The sequence below is a fragment of the Aristolochia californica genome, unplaced genomic scaffold (genome assembly GCF_029961685.1).
Source record: "Aristolochia californica isolate CCGP_79_NKW_82.1479 unplaced genomic scaffold, dmAriCali1.0.hap1 SCAF_14, whole genome shotgun sequence".
NCBI lineage: Eukaryota > Viridiplantae > Streptophyta > Magnoliopsida > Piperales > Aristolochiaceae > Aristolochia > Aristolochia californica.
The window spans coordinates 5,977,617-5,992,481 of NW_027181815.1; the positions used below are offsets into that span (position 1 = coordinate 5,977,617).

A 14,865-nucleotide genomic window follows, 5' to 3' on the forward strand; every position below is an offset into this window, starting at 1 on the left:
GGTCAAAACCAATGCAAGACTAATTTGACTTGTCTCGGCTGCTTTTCCGTTGAGAACAGGAAAAGGCGATACAAAAGATTGGATGCTTTCATCTGTACATTTTATTCTGAAACCCAGAACTATGGAGATGCCTTTCATGGCCATTATTTTGTTTCATTTCCGTTGGACAGTGGTTATAAAATACTGCCAATCAGCCAGTGTTCAAAAACTTATAGTAGATATGTTTATGGTCAGCTCAAGGGACCAAACAATGATGGGAGTCATAGATATCAATGTTTAGCTGAAAAATGAATCCATTAATGATCTAAATGCAAGCTCTATGAAAAACTTGTGGTCTTCAATTTTCCTTTTCTGATCTGGCTTCTTCCAGATTCATAAAGTTATGATTGAACAAGCTTCCACCAAGGCTTGGGAGTTGGGACAGACAAGCACTTCGATGGGGTTGACTAAACATTCCGTAGAATCTGACTCAAGTACAACAATATAATTTTACAGAAACTAATCTTTTATTATCACCAGTTGACGAAAACTCGTAAAGGAAGTAGAAACCCGAAGCAAAAGCAAAGACATCAACAAACTAAAAAGCACTCTGAAGCCACGCCTTTCTCTCACTATTGTCATTATTTTGATCACTCATCTTGGTAGTGGGCAATAGATGGAATTGGAAGAGCTCCGTGCGACGAATTCATCAGTCACCATACCTGAGCTCCTGTCTTTGCATATCACCAATTCCAAGCAGTCTTTCAGTTCAGCCACTACACTGCTTATGGAAGGCCTTTGTACAGATTTTGGTTGCGTGCATGAAATAGATATGTCCAGAGCCTTCCAAGCAGAGGTAATGTCGTACTCTGCTTGCAATTTTGGGTCCATGATATTCCTAACGTCCCCTCCTGAAATCAAGCAAGACACCCATTCTACAAGACCGATCTTCTGAGAGTCCCAGATTTGGATAATAGCGGGTCTCCCTGTGATGAGCTCTAGTAAAACGACCCCGAAACTATAAACATCACTTTTCTCGTTCAGGTTGTGGGAACTGAAGTACCTGAATGTGATGAATATCAAAGGGAGCTAAATTGTGAGGTTGTGATCTTAGAGAAGAAAAAATAGCAGAATGAAAGAATACATCAGAAGAGAAAAGAAAAACAGAGAAGTGGGCGCGGGCGCAAAATTAGATTTAAGTTATCGTGTTTAGGGAAGCATTTCCATTTGTTTGGTTAAATTCAAGGGGGACTTACTCTGGATCAAGATATCCATGGGTGCCCTTCACTTGGGTTGACATATGGGTGTAGTATTCATCGGTGAAAACCTTGCAAATTCCAAAATCTGCCAGTTTGGCCTCTAAGTTTTCATTCAGAAGGATGTTTGCGGCTTTCACGTCCCTATGAATAATTGGTGGCTTGCAGCCCACATGTAAATACTCCAATCCAACGATCAATGAAATATAAAACTAAATAACAATGGAAGTAAAGGAGCTTATTATCTTTAACGAACTAAATTTGTTCGTGTCATTACTTCTTCAATTGCAATGGGAGTAGTAATTCCGCAGCACTCAAGTTTAAAACCAGAGAAGTAAGATTTATTCGAACTGTTTTGCTTTGAAGTGTATGGATTCTCGCACAGATCAGAGCATTCACTAACCTTGTGAAACATCTAGTCCAATGCGTAGACGCTGATCCCAACTCAGAGTTTCCATGTCATCTTGAGCTGTTGGGAATGAGAATAATCAATTTCTTTCTTTCTTTACTAATTAGACGATTCGTGTTAAGGAGCTTTTGAACCATGTACCTGATAAAAGCTTTCCAAGATTTCCTTTGGCCATGTACTCCAAGATTAGGGCTTTCTTGTCGCCATCTGCACAGTAGCCGATGAAGCGAACTAGATGCCTATGGTGAAGCGTCATCAAGAGCTGCGCCTGTGAGCCAAATCCCACCACACCCAACATGAGCTCACTCATACCAGAGGTATTTACGAGCATCAAGTATTGAATAAATAATTGATTGTCCCCATACCTCTGTTTGGAATTCAACAGAAGCCTGGGCGTGTTGAGAGAGCATCTTAACGGCAACCTCATTACCATCCTTCATTTGACCATGATAGACTGTTCCAAAGGCTCCTTTGCCGATCACCCTCTGGAAATTGTTGGTCACAGTCACAATTTCATCATATGAGAATCGTCGAGTGTCTAAATTAAAGGAACCTTCTCTTTTTATATACTGGGGATTTGGTCTTGCAGCTGATGAGGTCCAAACAGACAGTTGATTAGTAACCAGCAACTTGAAATGATCGGCTATGGAAAATATTTAAGCTAAATTGTGTGTTTAAAGCTCACCTCTGGGTCTTCTACATTTAAACCAAATCAACACCGCAATTCCAATAGCAACCGTAGTGATCGCAACTGCAACTACTACTGGGACGACAACACTTGGGCTCTTTTTGCATGATTTTAGAGCACAGGGATCAGTTGCGTTGCATGAAGGGGAATTACAAAGATTTGGATCAACACTAGCAGAAGGAGGTTCAACGCTATGTATTAGCATAATTGAATTGTTCATGCATTGAATCATTAGGTTTATCTCATTCATGCAATGAACTCTGGCTAAGGTGCTTATCCCAACCTTAATGTGAGCGATTCTGTTCTGGATTTGTCAACCAAAGATATGGGAACTGATCCACTGAGCTGGTTGTGAGATAAATTCCTGCATGCATGCAGAATCTCATATCATATCTCTGCCTTTCCACACAGTAGACACGGTGAAGGACAAGTCTTTTTCCTGAAAGTTTTTCAACTTACAAGTACGAGAGATATATCAATGCTGCAAGAAACTGAGGCACCGTTCCCGTCAAGTTGTTTTGTGATAAATCCCTGAACATCCGTAATTATTAGCTGAAAACTTCAATAAAATGATAAATTAATCTAGTTCAGATCTGGCATAAAAAATGGTATTTTACAAGTGTTCAAGGGAAGTTAACGTTGCAAGGAACGGGGGTATCGGTCCTTCGATTTTGTTTTTTGATAAATCCCTGAAGAAAAAAAAAGAATTGCCCCAGTTAATAGCTACATTCATATTAGTCAAAATGTGAGATTGAACGTTAAAAAGGAACCAAATAGACCCAGTGACATTGTTTATATGGATTCTGTGTTCACTTACAAAGATTGAATCAGCTTGAGGTTCCCAATGGACGCATCTATCTTCCCACTCAATCCAGATGAAGATAGGTTCCTGGTAGTGAGGTAGCAAATCCTGTGAGCTAGATGCTCGATTCATACAAATTAGATAGTTTGATAGAATTTACTTACAGAGAAATAATTCTTGGTGGGTTGTCATCGTCATAGCTGCAAGTCAAGCCATCCCACATGTACTTGTTCGGCAAGCATGGATCGGCCATCCAATTTTTCTCCACTCCGTATATGTCTTTGATGCTCGTGATAGCATAAACTTCAGAGATTCCACAAATGAATCAAATCAAAACGGATTCTGAGGCATTTTGAGAAACTAGAAAAGTTTTCTTGAAAAGTCGAGAATATGAGGCATTTTGGAAGACAACAAACCATCTTTTTCGTCGGTTGCAGTTTCGTTGAGGGTAAGAACAATATAGATCTCAAAGGCATTTAGGATTGGGGGGAGGACTGATTTTTCCGTCTTCGAAAAAGAAATCGAGTAGTCGCGAACACCAGTCATTGGCGAGGTGGTGTATACTGTCGAGGCAACTAAGTACTTCGGTTCGTGTGCAAAGCATGAATCCCCATTGTTACAGCAATAGAATTCCCTTAAACTAGTGCTTCCATTTGATTTCTGGAAATCAGCAAAATGCCTGAAAATATGGAATTCTGTGTTGGGATCGTTCGCCGTCCAGTTGAAGTAGAGTGACCCGTTGGCATTCATAGGCGTGGCCGCAGTTCTCATTACTGCCGATGGCGGTTCGAAACCCAAGTACAAGTTCTCTACAGTGAGAGAAGTGCTAATGGATGCCCAAGAAGGATCCGTATAAGGCAGCCAGAACCGATCGTAATCATCGTCAGGATACCTAATGGACGAATGCAAAATTACGAAAAACGTTTCTGTTTATTAAAGATTACATTTAATAAGATCTAAGAAGAAGTCATCGAAGCTTAATTTTGATATGGCTAAGAGTACAAGTCCAGTGTGGTTAGCAGGGCATTCTAAATGGAATTTGACATGATTCTCTTCTCTTACCTGATTATCTGCTCAGAAGTTGAGCCGGCATCATAGATCGATTCAGCAAGAAGAGACTGATTATAAGAGGCCGCCTTGTACATTGAATCTTTGAGAAGCCTCGCCTCCACAGCCGATATGAAAGGCTCTCCGCTGCCCGTGTTCACCAGACAGACAGGTATAAAATCCATAGTTGCTACCAACACAATCTCCTTCCAACTTGGAAGCGATGCATTCGCTAAGCTTACTCGAGTCCACAGGTTGATTCCCACATAGAGATCAAACTCTGGTGCTATTTGTTTATCGTAATCCACATACATGAAAGAAGCTCTCACGAAGTACTTGCTACCCTTCAGGACTGGTCTTACCGTGTAACAGTTTCGTTCACCGTCTGGGAAGCTTCTCATGCTTCTGTACTGTCGTTTAAGGGAAGAGGCGACAAGATTCGAAGATGGGAACTCCCTGTTTTCTCCGGACCGTACGAAACCAGCGTCGGAAGTGTAAAAGATCCCCGTCTCACTGTCGGTATAGTTGAAGCCTTCCGGTATGCCGCAGTCGATGCTGATGAATCCTGCATATGTGTAAGTTTGACCTCAGATGAAGCATCTTGGATTCTTATTACTTGTCTTGTTTGTCTATGATGGATTAAGGTTCTGGACGATCAAACTAACCTGGTTGCGCCACAACAACAGCTGCAAATATTGCGAAGAGGAAGAAGAGATGCTCCGCCATCGCCATCTATTTTACTTTCTTGCAGAGGATCCAGGGACAGAAGTAAATCTTTGGGCGTCTTCACCGGCCGCAGGTAGGATAAGGTCATGAGAATGCATGTACTGATTTACATTTGGGACATTTATACAAATACCGGAATTTAAAGTTTGAAATCCATGTGGCCCAGACAACTGGCCACATCAGACGAAGACGAAGACGAAAGACGAAAGACGAAAGACATTTACAAAAATACCGGATTTCAAAGTTTGAAATCATGGCTCGGTTAACTTGCCACATCAGACGAAGACGAAGACGAAAGGCGAAAGACATTTACAAAAATACCGGATTTCAAAGTTTGAAATCATGGCTCGGTCAACATGCCACATCAGACGATGACGAAGACGATGACGAAGACGAAGACGAAGACGAAGACGAAGACGAAGACGAAGACGAAGAACGAAGACGAAGACGAAGAACGAAGACGAAGAGGAAAGACGAAAGAGTTCGCCGGAAGGATAAATCAAAGCGCCGGAAGGATGATCATACCTGTAGAGGTCACCGGCTCTGTAAAATCGCGCCGGAAGTAGAAATCGTGGTGGAGCTCCGTAAATTTGCCGGACGGGGCCAATCTTTGAGGAGGCCTGGTCGAACTGGAAGGGAAAAGGGAACCAGGAACGCTGGTAGTCGAGCTGTTAGAGGAAAGAGGGAAGAGGAAAGGAGGAAGGTCTAATTTTGTGAATCTCCCTTTACATTTTACTTGAAAGGATCAGTGAGATGTATATTCCACTCTCGATTTTTCTGCTGAATTAATTTGTTGAGTGAGTCGACAGGGCATGACAATGAACAAGTTTGTGAGACAACCGTTGCGACATCGTTTTCTCTATAAGCACCTTAACAGATCCGAATGGCCCTCTTCCTCGGCATAAATTAATCCACGGAAAAATACGCTACATATTACTGGCTTTTCGTTAGTTCCCACTATGAGTAATTAACGGCAATTTGAATAGTTTTGTAAGATAAAATGGAAGGTCAAGCTTTCAGAACTTTTATGGATGATTGAGTTACGACTTTTAACTTCTTCAGCGCACTGAAAACTCTCAGAAATAAAACTAATGGGACATTTACCAAATTATCTATATTTAAAAATTTATTTCGATAAAAGACGTTACTTTGAACTTATTTTGAAAAATACCCAACTTTGACTTGTCCACCTTACATGTGTACAGTCAAAGGTGATACATATGCTTTGACTGATTACATGTCACCACGTTATTAGTACTGTGTGAGTAGATAGACACATTGACTGTCACATCACCATTCCGACTAGGGGTGGCATCGAGCTGAGCCGAGCCCGAACCTGCCTATGTTCGAGCCGAACTTGATTTAAATATTTTGAGCCGAGCCTCGTCTCGAGCCTAAAATTGTTATCGAGCTCGAGCCCAAAAATTTTAACCGAGCTTGAGCCGAGCTTCGAGCCGAACTCGAGCCTCAACATACATTTAAAAATTTTCAAAAAAATATATCAAATAAATTATATATAAAATTATACATACATTTTACATAAAATTGGACATGACCTCTACATAAAATTAGGCATAACCTATATATATATAATACATGTATAAGATTGAGGCATAACCTCTTCTTAAAATTGAGTATAATCTATGTATATAATACCTATATAAAATTCGGCATGACCTCTACTTAAAATTGGGCATAATCAATATTCATAATACCTGCATAAACACTCCATAAAACACTCCATCAATACTCCATAAACACTCCATAAACACTCCATAAAATTATCTATACATTCCATAAACACTCCATAAAATAGTCTAAACATTTCATACACTGCATAATATTATAAATAAACTTCATACAATAATCAAACACAACAAAATTAAATGAAATATCACTATCAATTCACAATCACCCAAATAAAAACTATAAATCCATTATAAAATTACAAACTATAGTTGTTTCTCTTAATGCTAGAAAATAGTATACGTCCCTGCATGAGCAAAATCTCCACCTACGACAAAAACAAAAAAATAAAATTAGTTATTGTCAGATAAAAAAATACTCTTCCACTACATGTTACTTAATGTCGTTAAAAATATTAAAATTACCATGATGAGAGAAACATGAAAAATCATGTAGCTGGTAGCATTATCTCTACACTCTTCTTCTCAGGCTGTAATCATAAAACAAAATTTTAATAAATAAAACTAAAAAATATCATAATAAAGAATTGATCAAATAACTTCACCTTTTGATTTTTTTTTTACACTGTGAAGAACCCGAATCCAATCAGTGCCACAAATCAAAGCTTGAATTGTACTTGGTGCCAAGGAAGAACGATATGAGTCTATTACTCTACCACCAGCACTAAATGTAGACTCTGAAGCTACTGTGGATATGGGAACTACAAGGATGTCTACTGCCATCTTAGATAATACCCGAAATTTCATATGATTCACTTTCCACCATTTTAAAACATCAAAATCATATTGTGAAGTTTCCTCACAACTAACACCTTCTTCAAGATAAATTTCCAATTCTGACCTTGGTGAATTAACTACATCCTTTTGTTTCATATAACTCATTAACTTTGACCAACCTGAACTTGATGAGGGCCTACGACTTGTGGAAACACCCATAGAGCTACTAGTACTTGAAACAATCTCTTCATTTCTAATATCCACATTATATAAGGATACATATTCATTGTAGATCTCATATAATGTGCGTCGAACTAAATTTATATTCATTGTAGCTTCCTCCTTAGAATATATCACTGGAAAACACATTTCGATCAACTTTAATTTGACCCTTGGATCCAAAACTGAAGCAACAACCATCAATAAATTGCATTCACCCCAATACTTCTCAAATTTCTCTTTCATTCTACTAACCATTGTCCTAATGAAAACATTTTCATTTGTAGAATGAAAATCCATAACTTCTTTTACACTATATACCTCACTAAGGTACAAATTAGAAGTAGGGTAGTCACTCCCAGAAATTATATTAGTAACTGCATTAAAAACTTCTAAAATCTCACACACTATGTCAACCTTTCCCCATTCATTAAAACTTGGCAAACAATCATATGTTGGTTCTCTAACTTTAAATCTAGATAATGCATCTTTGAATTTTAATGCAGAAGACAACATGTCATAAGTGGAGTTCCAACGAGTTGGACAATCAATAACCAACCTCTTTTCACTAAGTTCTAATTGTTGCACAATTTCAGAAAAAGTGTGAAGTCCAGCCTCAGACAGATTTATGAATTTGACACTTTCACGCACATTATCAATGATATCTTTAATATGAACAAGACCATCTTGGACTAATAAGTTCAAAATATGAGCACAACAACGCACATGAAACAACTTTCTACCACACACCAAATTTTTTTTCCTTGAAAAATCTTGTTTCAAAACTCTGATACAAACATCATTATATGCAGCATTATCGGCTGAAATACTAAAAACTTTATTTTCGATCTCCCACTCTTTCAAACCCTTGTAAATAGCATCTGCTATATCAACGCCACGAGGAGGAGGAGGAACATGCACAAAACTCAAGACTCGTTTTTGTAGCTTCCAATTATTGTCAATGAAATTGCCAGTAATAACCATGTATTCAATTTTTTGATTTTGAGACTTCCAAAGTTCCGTGGTAGGACTAATCTTGTTAATCTCTTTTAACAAAAATTTCAATTTCTTTTTCTCTGCCTCATACACGTCCATACACTCCTTCTTAATAGTCTTACGAGATATTTTCTCATAATTCATATTTGCCATCTTCATTACAAAATTAAATCCCTCCTCTTCTACTATCATGAATGGATGCTCATGCATAAGAATCCAATGAGCAATGAGTACTCTCATTTTAGCTTGATCATATTTTCCTCCAAAATCCATAAAAGGAAGTCCAGATAGACTCTGATCAACATTAGACCCCACTCCCACTGGTTGAAAGTTTAAGGTTTTTTGTTTTCTCATTGCCACTTTTCTACTAGTGCAACGTTTCAAATGTTGATTCATATGTGTGGTCACTCCACTACTAATAACACTCAAATTGATTTTACAATGAACACACTGAGCCTTTTTTGTACCATTAAGTGATACTTCTTTGAATTCCAACTACACATGAGACTTTTTTTGTCTTTTTGAAGTATGAGTAGAATCACCTTTATCCTCATTTATGGTAATTTCATTTGGGCCCACTTCTATGACAGAGGGTAGTGACTCTGGTGGAGTTGAGTCACTATTTATAGTCACACTAGAACTAATGTTAATTATTGATGTCAATTGAGGAGGTGTTGACATTCTTACTTCTACAAAAAAACAAAATTACAAATTAAAAACATAAAGAAAAGAAAGTTATCCGAACAACAAAGATCCTACACATAATTTAAGATACTTGTTTATTCTTAGAGGAAGGTAAGTGACATTGTGACAATCGGGAACGACCCTTGTCTTTCAATGCAGCGGGGTCTCTTTGAACCAGTAGCCCTGCACACAATAGTTTCCAGTCCAATATACCGATCCTTTTTTTATATATAAATTTAAAAACTTCTAAGAGAAGGAAATAAGCACACCAATATTCTTTTCTAATATTCTGATGAAATTCAACCTCAATACCAAGAAATTAATGATAAAAAAAATCAACACTTACAGAACTCGAAAGTGTGTTTGCCGTTCAGGGATATCTCCAAAAGCCTTTTCAAGAATGAAGGAGCACTACTAAAACGAAGCGAGAGTTAGTAATTTTTTAGGTTTAGGTCGGCGACAAAAAAAAAAAATATATTAAATAAAAATCTTACCTCCCATCGGACCGTCGCTTTCGTCTCGTCAGCGAGGAAGAACTTCGGATGAAAAAAATGAAGAGGAAGGAAAAAAATCGATTGTAAAAAAGAGAGATAATTTACATCCGTCTATATCTAACGTATCAATTCAACGAAATATGAACATTTGACAAGGTTTAGGCATCATATATCATCCAATGAGTAAATTTAAGACATCAAAGGTTTACACACAAGATCTCAATTTCCAAAAGATAGAAAAGGAACTATCAAATCACTTTTCCTAATACATCAAGCCATATAACATTTTAGAACAGCAGCAGATATAAGTTCAATGAGAATTAAGAAAGAAGGACAAAAACTAACTTTTTTTATTCTTTTTTATAATAAAGAGAAGTTGGATGCAATTAAGAAAGCTCCTGATTCCATTAACTATAATAGAGTATTATTGAACAGAATATGTTATCAACACTCAGAATCATGAAATAAAATTCCATTACTAAAATATATCAAGTAACAATTTGAATACCATTGCTGTTTATTGTTGAAATGTATGATAAACGTACAAAATTTTATAAGAGGTCAGACACCAGAAAATAAGAAGGCAAAAAAGAAACAAGATCCCACAACATAAAAATATTTGAAAGTCTAGAATAATAACTTCATTTATGAAGAATAATGGAATTTGAGCAAAAAATCATTGACAACCAACTATTTTCCAAACATTGTAGCACTTGAGCTTAGTAAGTCATTCTGAGATATACAAAAACATAACAAATGACAAGGTGGGGGATTTTTCTCCCCCACCCTTCCTTTCCTTCTTGAATGTCAGTATGAAGTTTCCTGGCTCTCAGCCAGCTAGAATGCAATTGACGGCACACTCAAGAAAAAAAAAAAAAAACAAAATGAAAAAAAAAATTAAGAGAATAAAATAAGTCAACCTTATACAATTTGTATAAAATGATCTTCTTACCTTCTACCCTTAAATCAAGAACTCATCGTTTCAAAAAATCAAACAGTATCAACACTCAAAATGATGAAATAAAATTCATACCAGTTTTCTTCCAATGATTTCTTCCCGAGTGTACTTTGAACTGTCAACTGCAAATATCTGAAAAAAAAAATAGAGCGTAGAAAAAGAACATTTGCTTACAGAAATAAAAATCTTTCCTCCTTCCGTCGGACCATCGATTTCGTCTCGTCGGCGAGGAAAAACTTTGGATGAAGAAATCGAAGAGGAAGAAGAGAAAGAAATCGCAAAGGAAGAAGAGACAGAAATCGCAGAGGAAGAAATCGAGGAATCGAAGAGGGAGAGGGAGAACGAGGGATTTGAAGACCAAATCCCCCATTTCCCCTGAATACCTACCGACAGACAGCGATTTCCGCAAGAAATCATGCTGAAATGGCATGGAAATGGCAGAGTGAGGTATGGGTTTCGCAGGAGAAACGAAGAGAGGTTTCCCGATCCCCGAATCGCTCGTTATATTAACGAGTCGGCTCGCGAACCAACAAGCCGAATCGGGCTCTGCTCGAGCTCGACTCGTTAATGTAAACGAGCCCATCCCTGAGTTCGAGCTCGGCTCGAGCTCGAGATATAACGTTTCGAACCGAGCCGAAACCGAGCCGAACTCGAGCGGCTTGCGAGCCGGCTGGGTTGGAAGCCACCCTTAATTCCGACACGTTATCTGCCAAGTAAGATGCCATGCCATTATCTATTAACATTCTTTTTGCCATGTCATTTCGTGCCACGTAAGCCCTTATCGGTTCTTATTGTTTTCGTTCCATCTCTCCCCGCTCGATCTTTCTCCTCTCCTCTCCTCTCAACCCCTCTCCTCTCGCCCTCTCGTCGTGCCAGCTGCCGTCGCTCCCCACTGCTCCCCTGTTGCTACCACTCCCCACAAATGGGTGTTCTTATGTCCCCTTAACTGGGTTTGATTCCTATTTCGAAAGAGATGAGAATTGATTGCTCTGTCGGTCTGGGAGTGTGATGGTTTCTAAGTTGTCACAGGAGATGGGAGAAGGAAGCCATTCTACTCTGTCGCTGATCTTTTTTTTTTCTATTACTCTCACTAAACGGGATGTTGCATCGGAACTCGCAGAAAACTCTTCCTTTCCTCACTGCAGAGTAGACACCCTCTTATTTAATGGAGTCTTCAGCAGGTCAGTCACGAATCTGAATTCCTCGAAACCATTGTTAACTTTGGCTTCTTCCTATTCTTCAATTCTCCCCAACTGCCAATTTTCTCTGTTTTGAAAAAAGGGAAAAAACGGAGAAATATATTTTTTAATTAAAAAAAATCAGTTATTCAACTTTTTTTTTTTTCAAAAATTATTTGTTCTTTGAAGAATTATACATGAGTTTGTAGTCATTAGTCCCTTGAAGATATCGTATGACTTTCTTTGCAGCTTTTCAATGGTCCAAACCAGGGTTACTATGATATTTGCCCAACATTCCCAATGCATATGCTATGTCAGGTTTTGTGCAAACCTGAGCATATATTAAACTTTCAACTACATATGGAATATTTTTCATTTGTTCCCTCTCTAAATCATTTCATGAACTTTGTTCCAAACTTAATTTGTCACCTTTGACAATAGGTGCAACACCAGATGAGCAATTTTTCGTACGAAATCTCTTTTAATTTGTCACCTAATGTCCCTCGGGATCTGTCTCTATCAATCTTTATGCCTATGACATAAGAAGCTTCGCCCATATCCTTCACATCATATTTCATCGAGAAAAATCGTTTATCCTCATGAAATAATCCTAAATCACTTGAAACAAGTAGAATATTATCTACATATAGGACTAAGAAAATTATTTTGCTCCCACTTACCTTATGGTATATACATTGGTCCATTATATTCTCCAAACTACCAAATAAAGAAATAACATCATGAAATTTTAAATACCACTGACAAGAGGCTTGTTTCAGTCTATATATTGATTTCTTAATTCTACAAACCAAGTGATCATTCCCCTCTGAAATAAAACCTTCATGTTGTTTCATGTAAAACTCTTCTTCTAGGTTTCCATTGAGGAAAACCGTTTTGACATCCATTTTATATACCTCCATATCAAAATGAGTTACTAATGCCATGATTATTTGAATGAATCCTTCTTTGAAATAGGAGAGAAGATATCATGATAATCAATTCTTTCTTATTGAGTAAATCATTTGCCTTATATCTTTTAATATTGCCTAAATAATTTCTTTTGGTATTAAAAACCTACTTACAGCCAATGGTCTTCCCCCTTTTAGGCAATTCAAGAAAACCTAAGACTTGGTTTTTAGCCATTGAATCCAACTCTTACTTCATGGCATCATTCCATAATGTGGATTTATGTCCACTCATAGCTTGAACACCAATGTCCATGTCAGATTTTTTAAGTTACACTTCACACTCTAAAGAAATTGCAATTTCCTAACTCTTGAAGATCTTCTTAATGCTACTTCAACACTTTCAGGTTGAGAATGTTGAGTAACTAGATCTATAAGAATATCTTCATGATGAGACCATTCTTCAACTATTGGTTGTTCTTGAGTAATCAATCTTGATAATCCTAAATGACAACCAATCTATGTGAAGTTGTAGGAGCGGGTTGAAAACTCGTATGTTCCTCAAAAACTAAGTTTCGAGATTGGATATTTCCACTAATTTCATTATTTTTAAGGAATCTTGCATTCTTAGATTCGACAATTCTTGTTGAACGAAATGGACAATAAAATTTGTATCCTAGTTGTTTCTTCCAACACGGTTTATCAACAACTCCCAATAATAGAAGGGAGCATCATCAACATGTATCAGATTTTGTTTGTTCATTACCTCCATATCAGACGATATACCTAACCGATACATTTTGGATTTTGAAATATATGATAAGCCCATCACGCTCCTAATTGCTTATAGCACCACCATGAGTGCTGGGCCACATGGATAACCAATAGTATTCTTTAAAAATGAATACCATAGCAGGGAATGACCTAATTGAATACCGTTAAAGTGCACAATTGAGAAGAAAAGAAGAAAAGAAAGAGAAAAAATAGAGAGAATAAGAGAAAGAGAAAAAATAGAGAGAATAAGAGAAAGAGAAGCAACCAAGAAAGAGTGGTATGAGTTGAGGCTAAAAAAAGATCGGACCCTTCTCTTTTTATCAAGGGAATTTTAATATATTACATATTTTTTTAAATAATAACACAAATAACCAACTTTTGAACTTAGTTGCACAAACACTTAACTTTTACCAGTCATTTGCACATGTGTACAACACAAGTGACACATAAGCTTTGATTGCTTACGTGGTGCCACTTCATCACACCACATCAGCACCCGAATAGTCTTATGCCATGTCACCCCACCACGTCATCGGTGAGCCACATCAGTTTGTCTTTTTTCTCCTATTTTCTTTTCATGATTGATTTAGGTTATTTTGTAAATAATTTTTTTAAAAATATTAATTTTTGGTTTTAAAAAAATCTAACACATTTCATTTCATTACCTCCACTTTAATATAATAAAACATAAAAAATTGGATTATTAATTATTTAGGAATTATTTTTTAATATAATTAACACTTTCTTTTACTTAATACCTTAATGTAATTATTTTAATTTAAGATATTATTTAATTTAATACAATAATTAGTAAACAATAATTTTGTTTTAAAATTCTTATTTGGTGGTATAAATATTCTACCAACTTTTTTAAAATAACAAAACATCAAATTCGTATATTAATTAATTAAAAAAATATTCTAACATATCTAATAGCTTTTATTATCACTTTAAAATATTTTTAATTGAAAAAATTATTTGAGAGTTTAAAAATCTTATTTATCGGTACACGTTTTATAACCTTTTATTAAAAAATATTTAAAAATAACATATTTTTAAAATTTTATTTTAATCTTTATTTGTTTAAATATTTGGTTTTTTTTAAACATATATATATATATATATGTATTATTTTTAAATTTTTTATATTATTTTAAAATGTTTATATAATTTTTTTAAAAATATTTTTTTAAATTATTTATTATTTTTTAAATTTTATTATTTTAAACTTATTTTTTAAAATTTTTTTATTATTTTAAACTAATTTATTTTTTAAAATTTTATTATTTTAAACTTATTTATCGTTTTTTAAAACTTATTTAAAAAT

General features: G+C 36.2%; 2 protein-coding genes across 2 annotated transcripts; both read right to left on the minus strand.

Moving 5' to 3' along the window:
• Positions 1–528: 528 nt before the first annotated feature.
• On the minus strand, positions 529–3,948 carry LOC137950905 (putative leucine-rich repeat receptor-like protein kinase At2g19210). Its single transcript, XM_068797567.1, has 12 exons — positions 3,551–3,948; positions 3,299–3,437; positions 3,150–3,221; positions 2,950–3,021; positions 2,792–2,863; positions 2,616–2,696; positions 2,330–2,502; positions 2,010–2,233; positions 1,786–1,912; positions 1,639–1,704; positions 1,236–1,379; positions 529–1,042 (listed from the first exon to the last, which is right to left on the minus strand). The coding sequence occupies exons 1-11, from the start codon at positions 3,903–3,905 to the stop codon at positions 1,372–1,374; spliced, it is 1,389 nt and encodes a 462-aa protein (XP_068653668.1). The 5' UTR covers positions 3,906–3,948; the 3' UTR covers positions 529–1,042; positions 1,236–1,371.
• Positions 3,905–4,965, minus strand: LOC137950308 (putative leucine-rich repeat receptor-like serine/threonine-protein kinase At2g19230). The gene is made up of 4 exons (XM_068796703.1): positions 4,847–4,965; positions 4,197–4,746; positions 3,994–4,026; positions 3,905–3,941 (listed from the first exon to the last, which is right to left on the minus strand). Exons 1-4 carry the CDS (start codon positions 4,911–4,913, stop codon positions 3,905–3,907), a joined length of 687 nt encoding a protein of 228 aa, XP_068652804.1. The 5' UTR covers positions 4,914–4,965.
• Between the last annotated feature and the right edge of the window lie 9,900 nt (positions 4,966–14,865).

Excerpts from the sequence above, each read along its gene's own strand:
- LOC137950905 (XM_068797567.1), bottom strand. The coding sequence starts at position 3,905 with ATGAGAACTGCGGCCACGCCTATGAATGCCAACGGGTCACTCTACTTC. Across the intron at positions 2,697-2,791 it reads TTGATATATCTCTCGTACTT|GAATTTATCTCACAACCAGC; the intron begins GTAAGTTGAAAA and ends GCATGCATGCAG. Across the intron at positions 2,234-2,329 it reads TAAATGTAGAAGACCCAGAG|CTGCAAGACCAAATCCCCAG; the intron begins GTGAGCTTTAAA and ends GGACCTCATCAG.
- LOC137950308 (XM_068796703.1), bottom strand. The coding sequence starts at position 4,913 with ATGGCGATGGCGGAGCATCTCTTCTTCCTCTTCGCAATATTTGCAGCT. Across the intron at positions 4,747-4,846 it reads TGTTGTTGTGGCGCAACCAG|GATTCATCAGCATCGACTGC; the intron begins GTTAGTTTGATC and ends ACACATATGCAG. Across the intron at positions 3,942-3,993 it reads GATTACGATCGGTTCTGGCT|AACTTGTACTTGGGTTTCGA; the intron begins GCCTTATACGGA and ends CTCACTGTAGAG.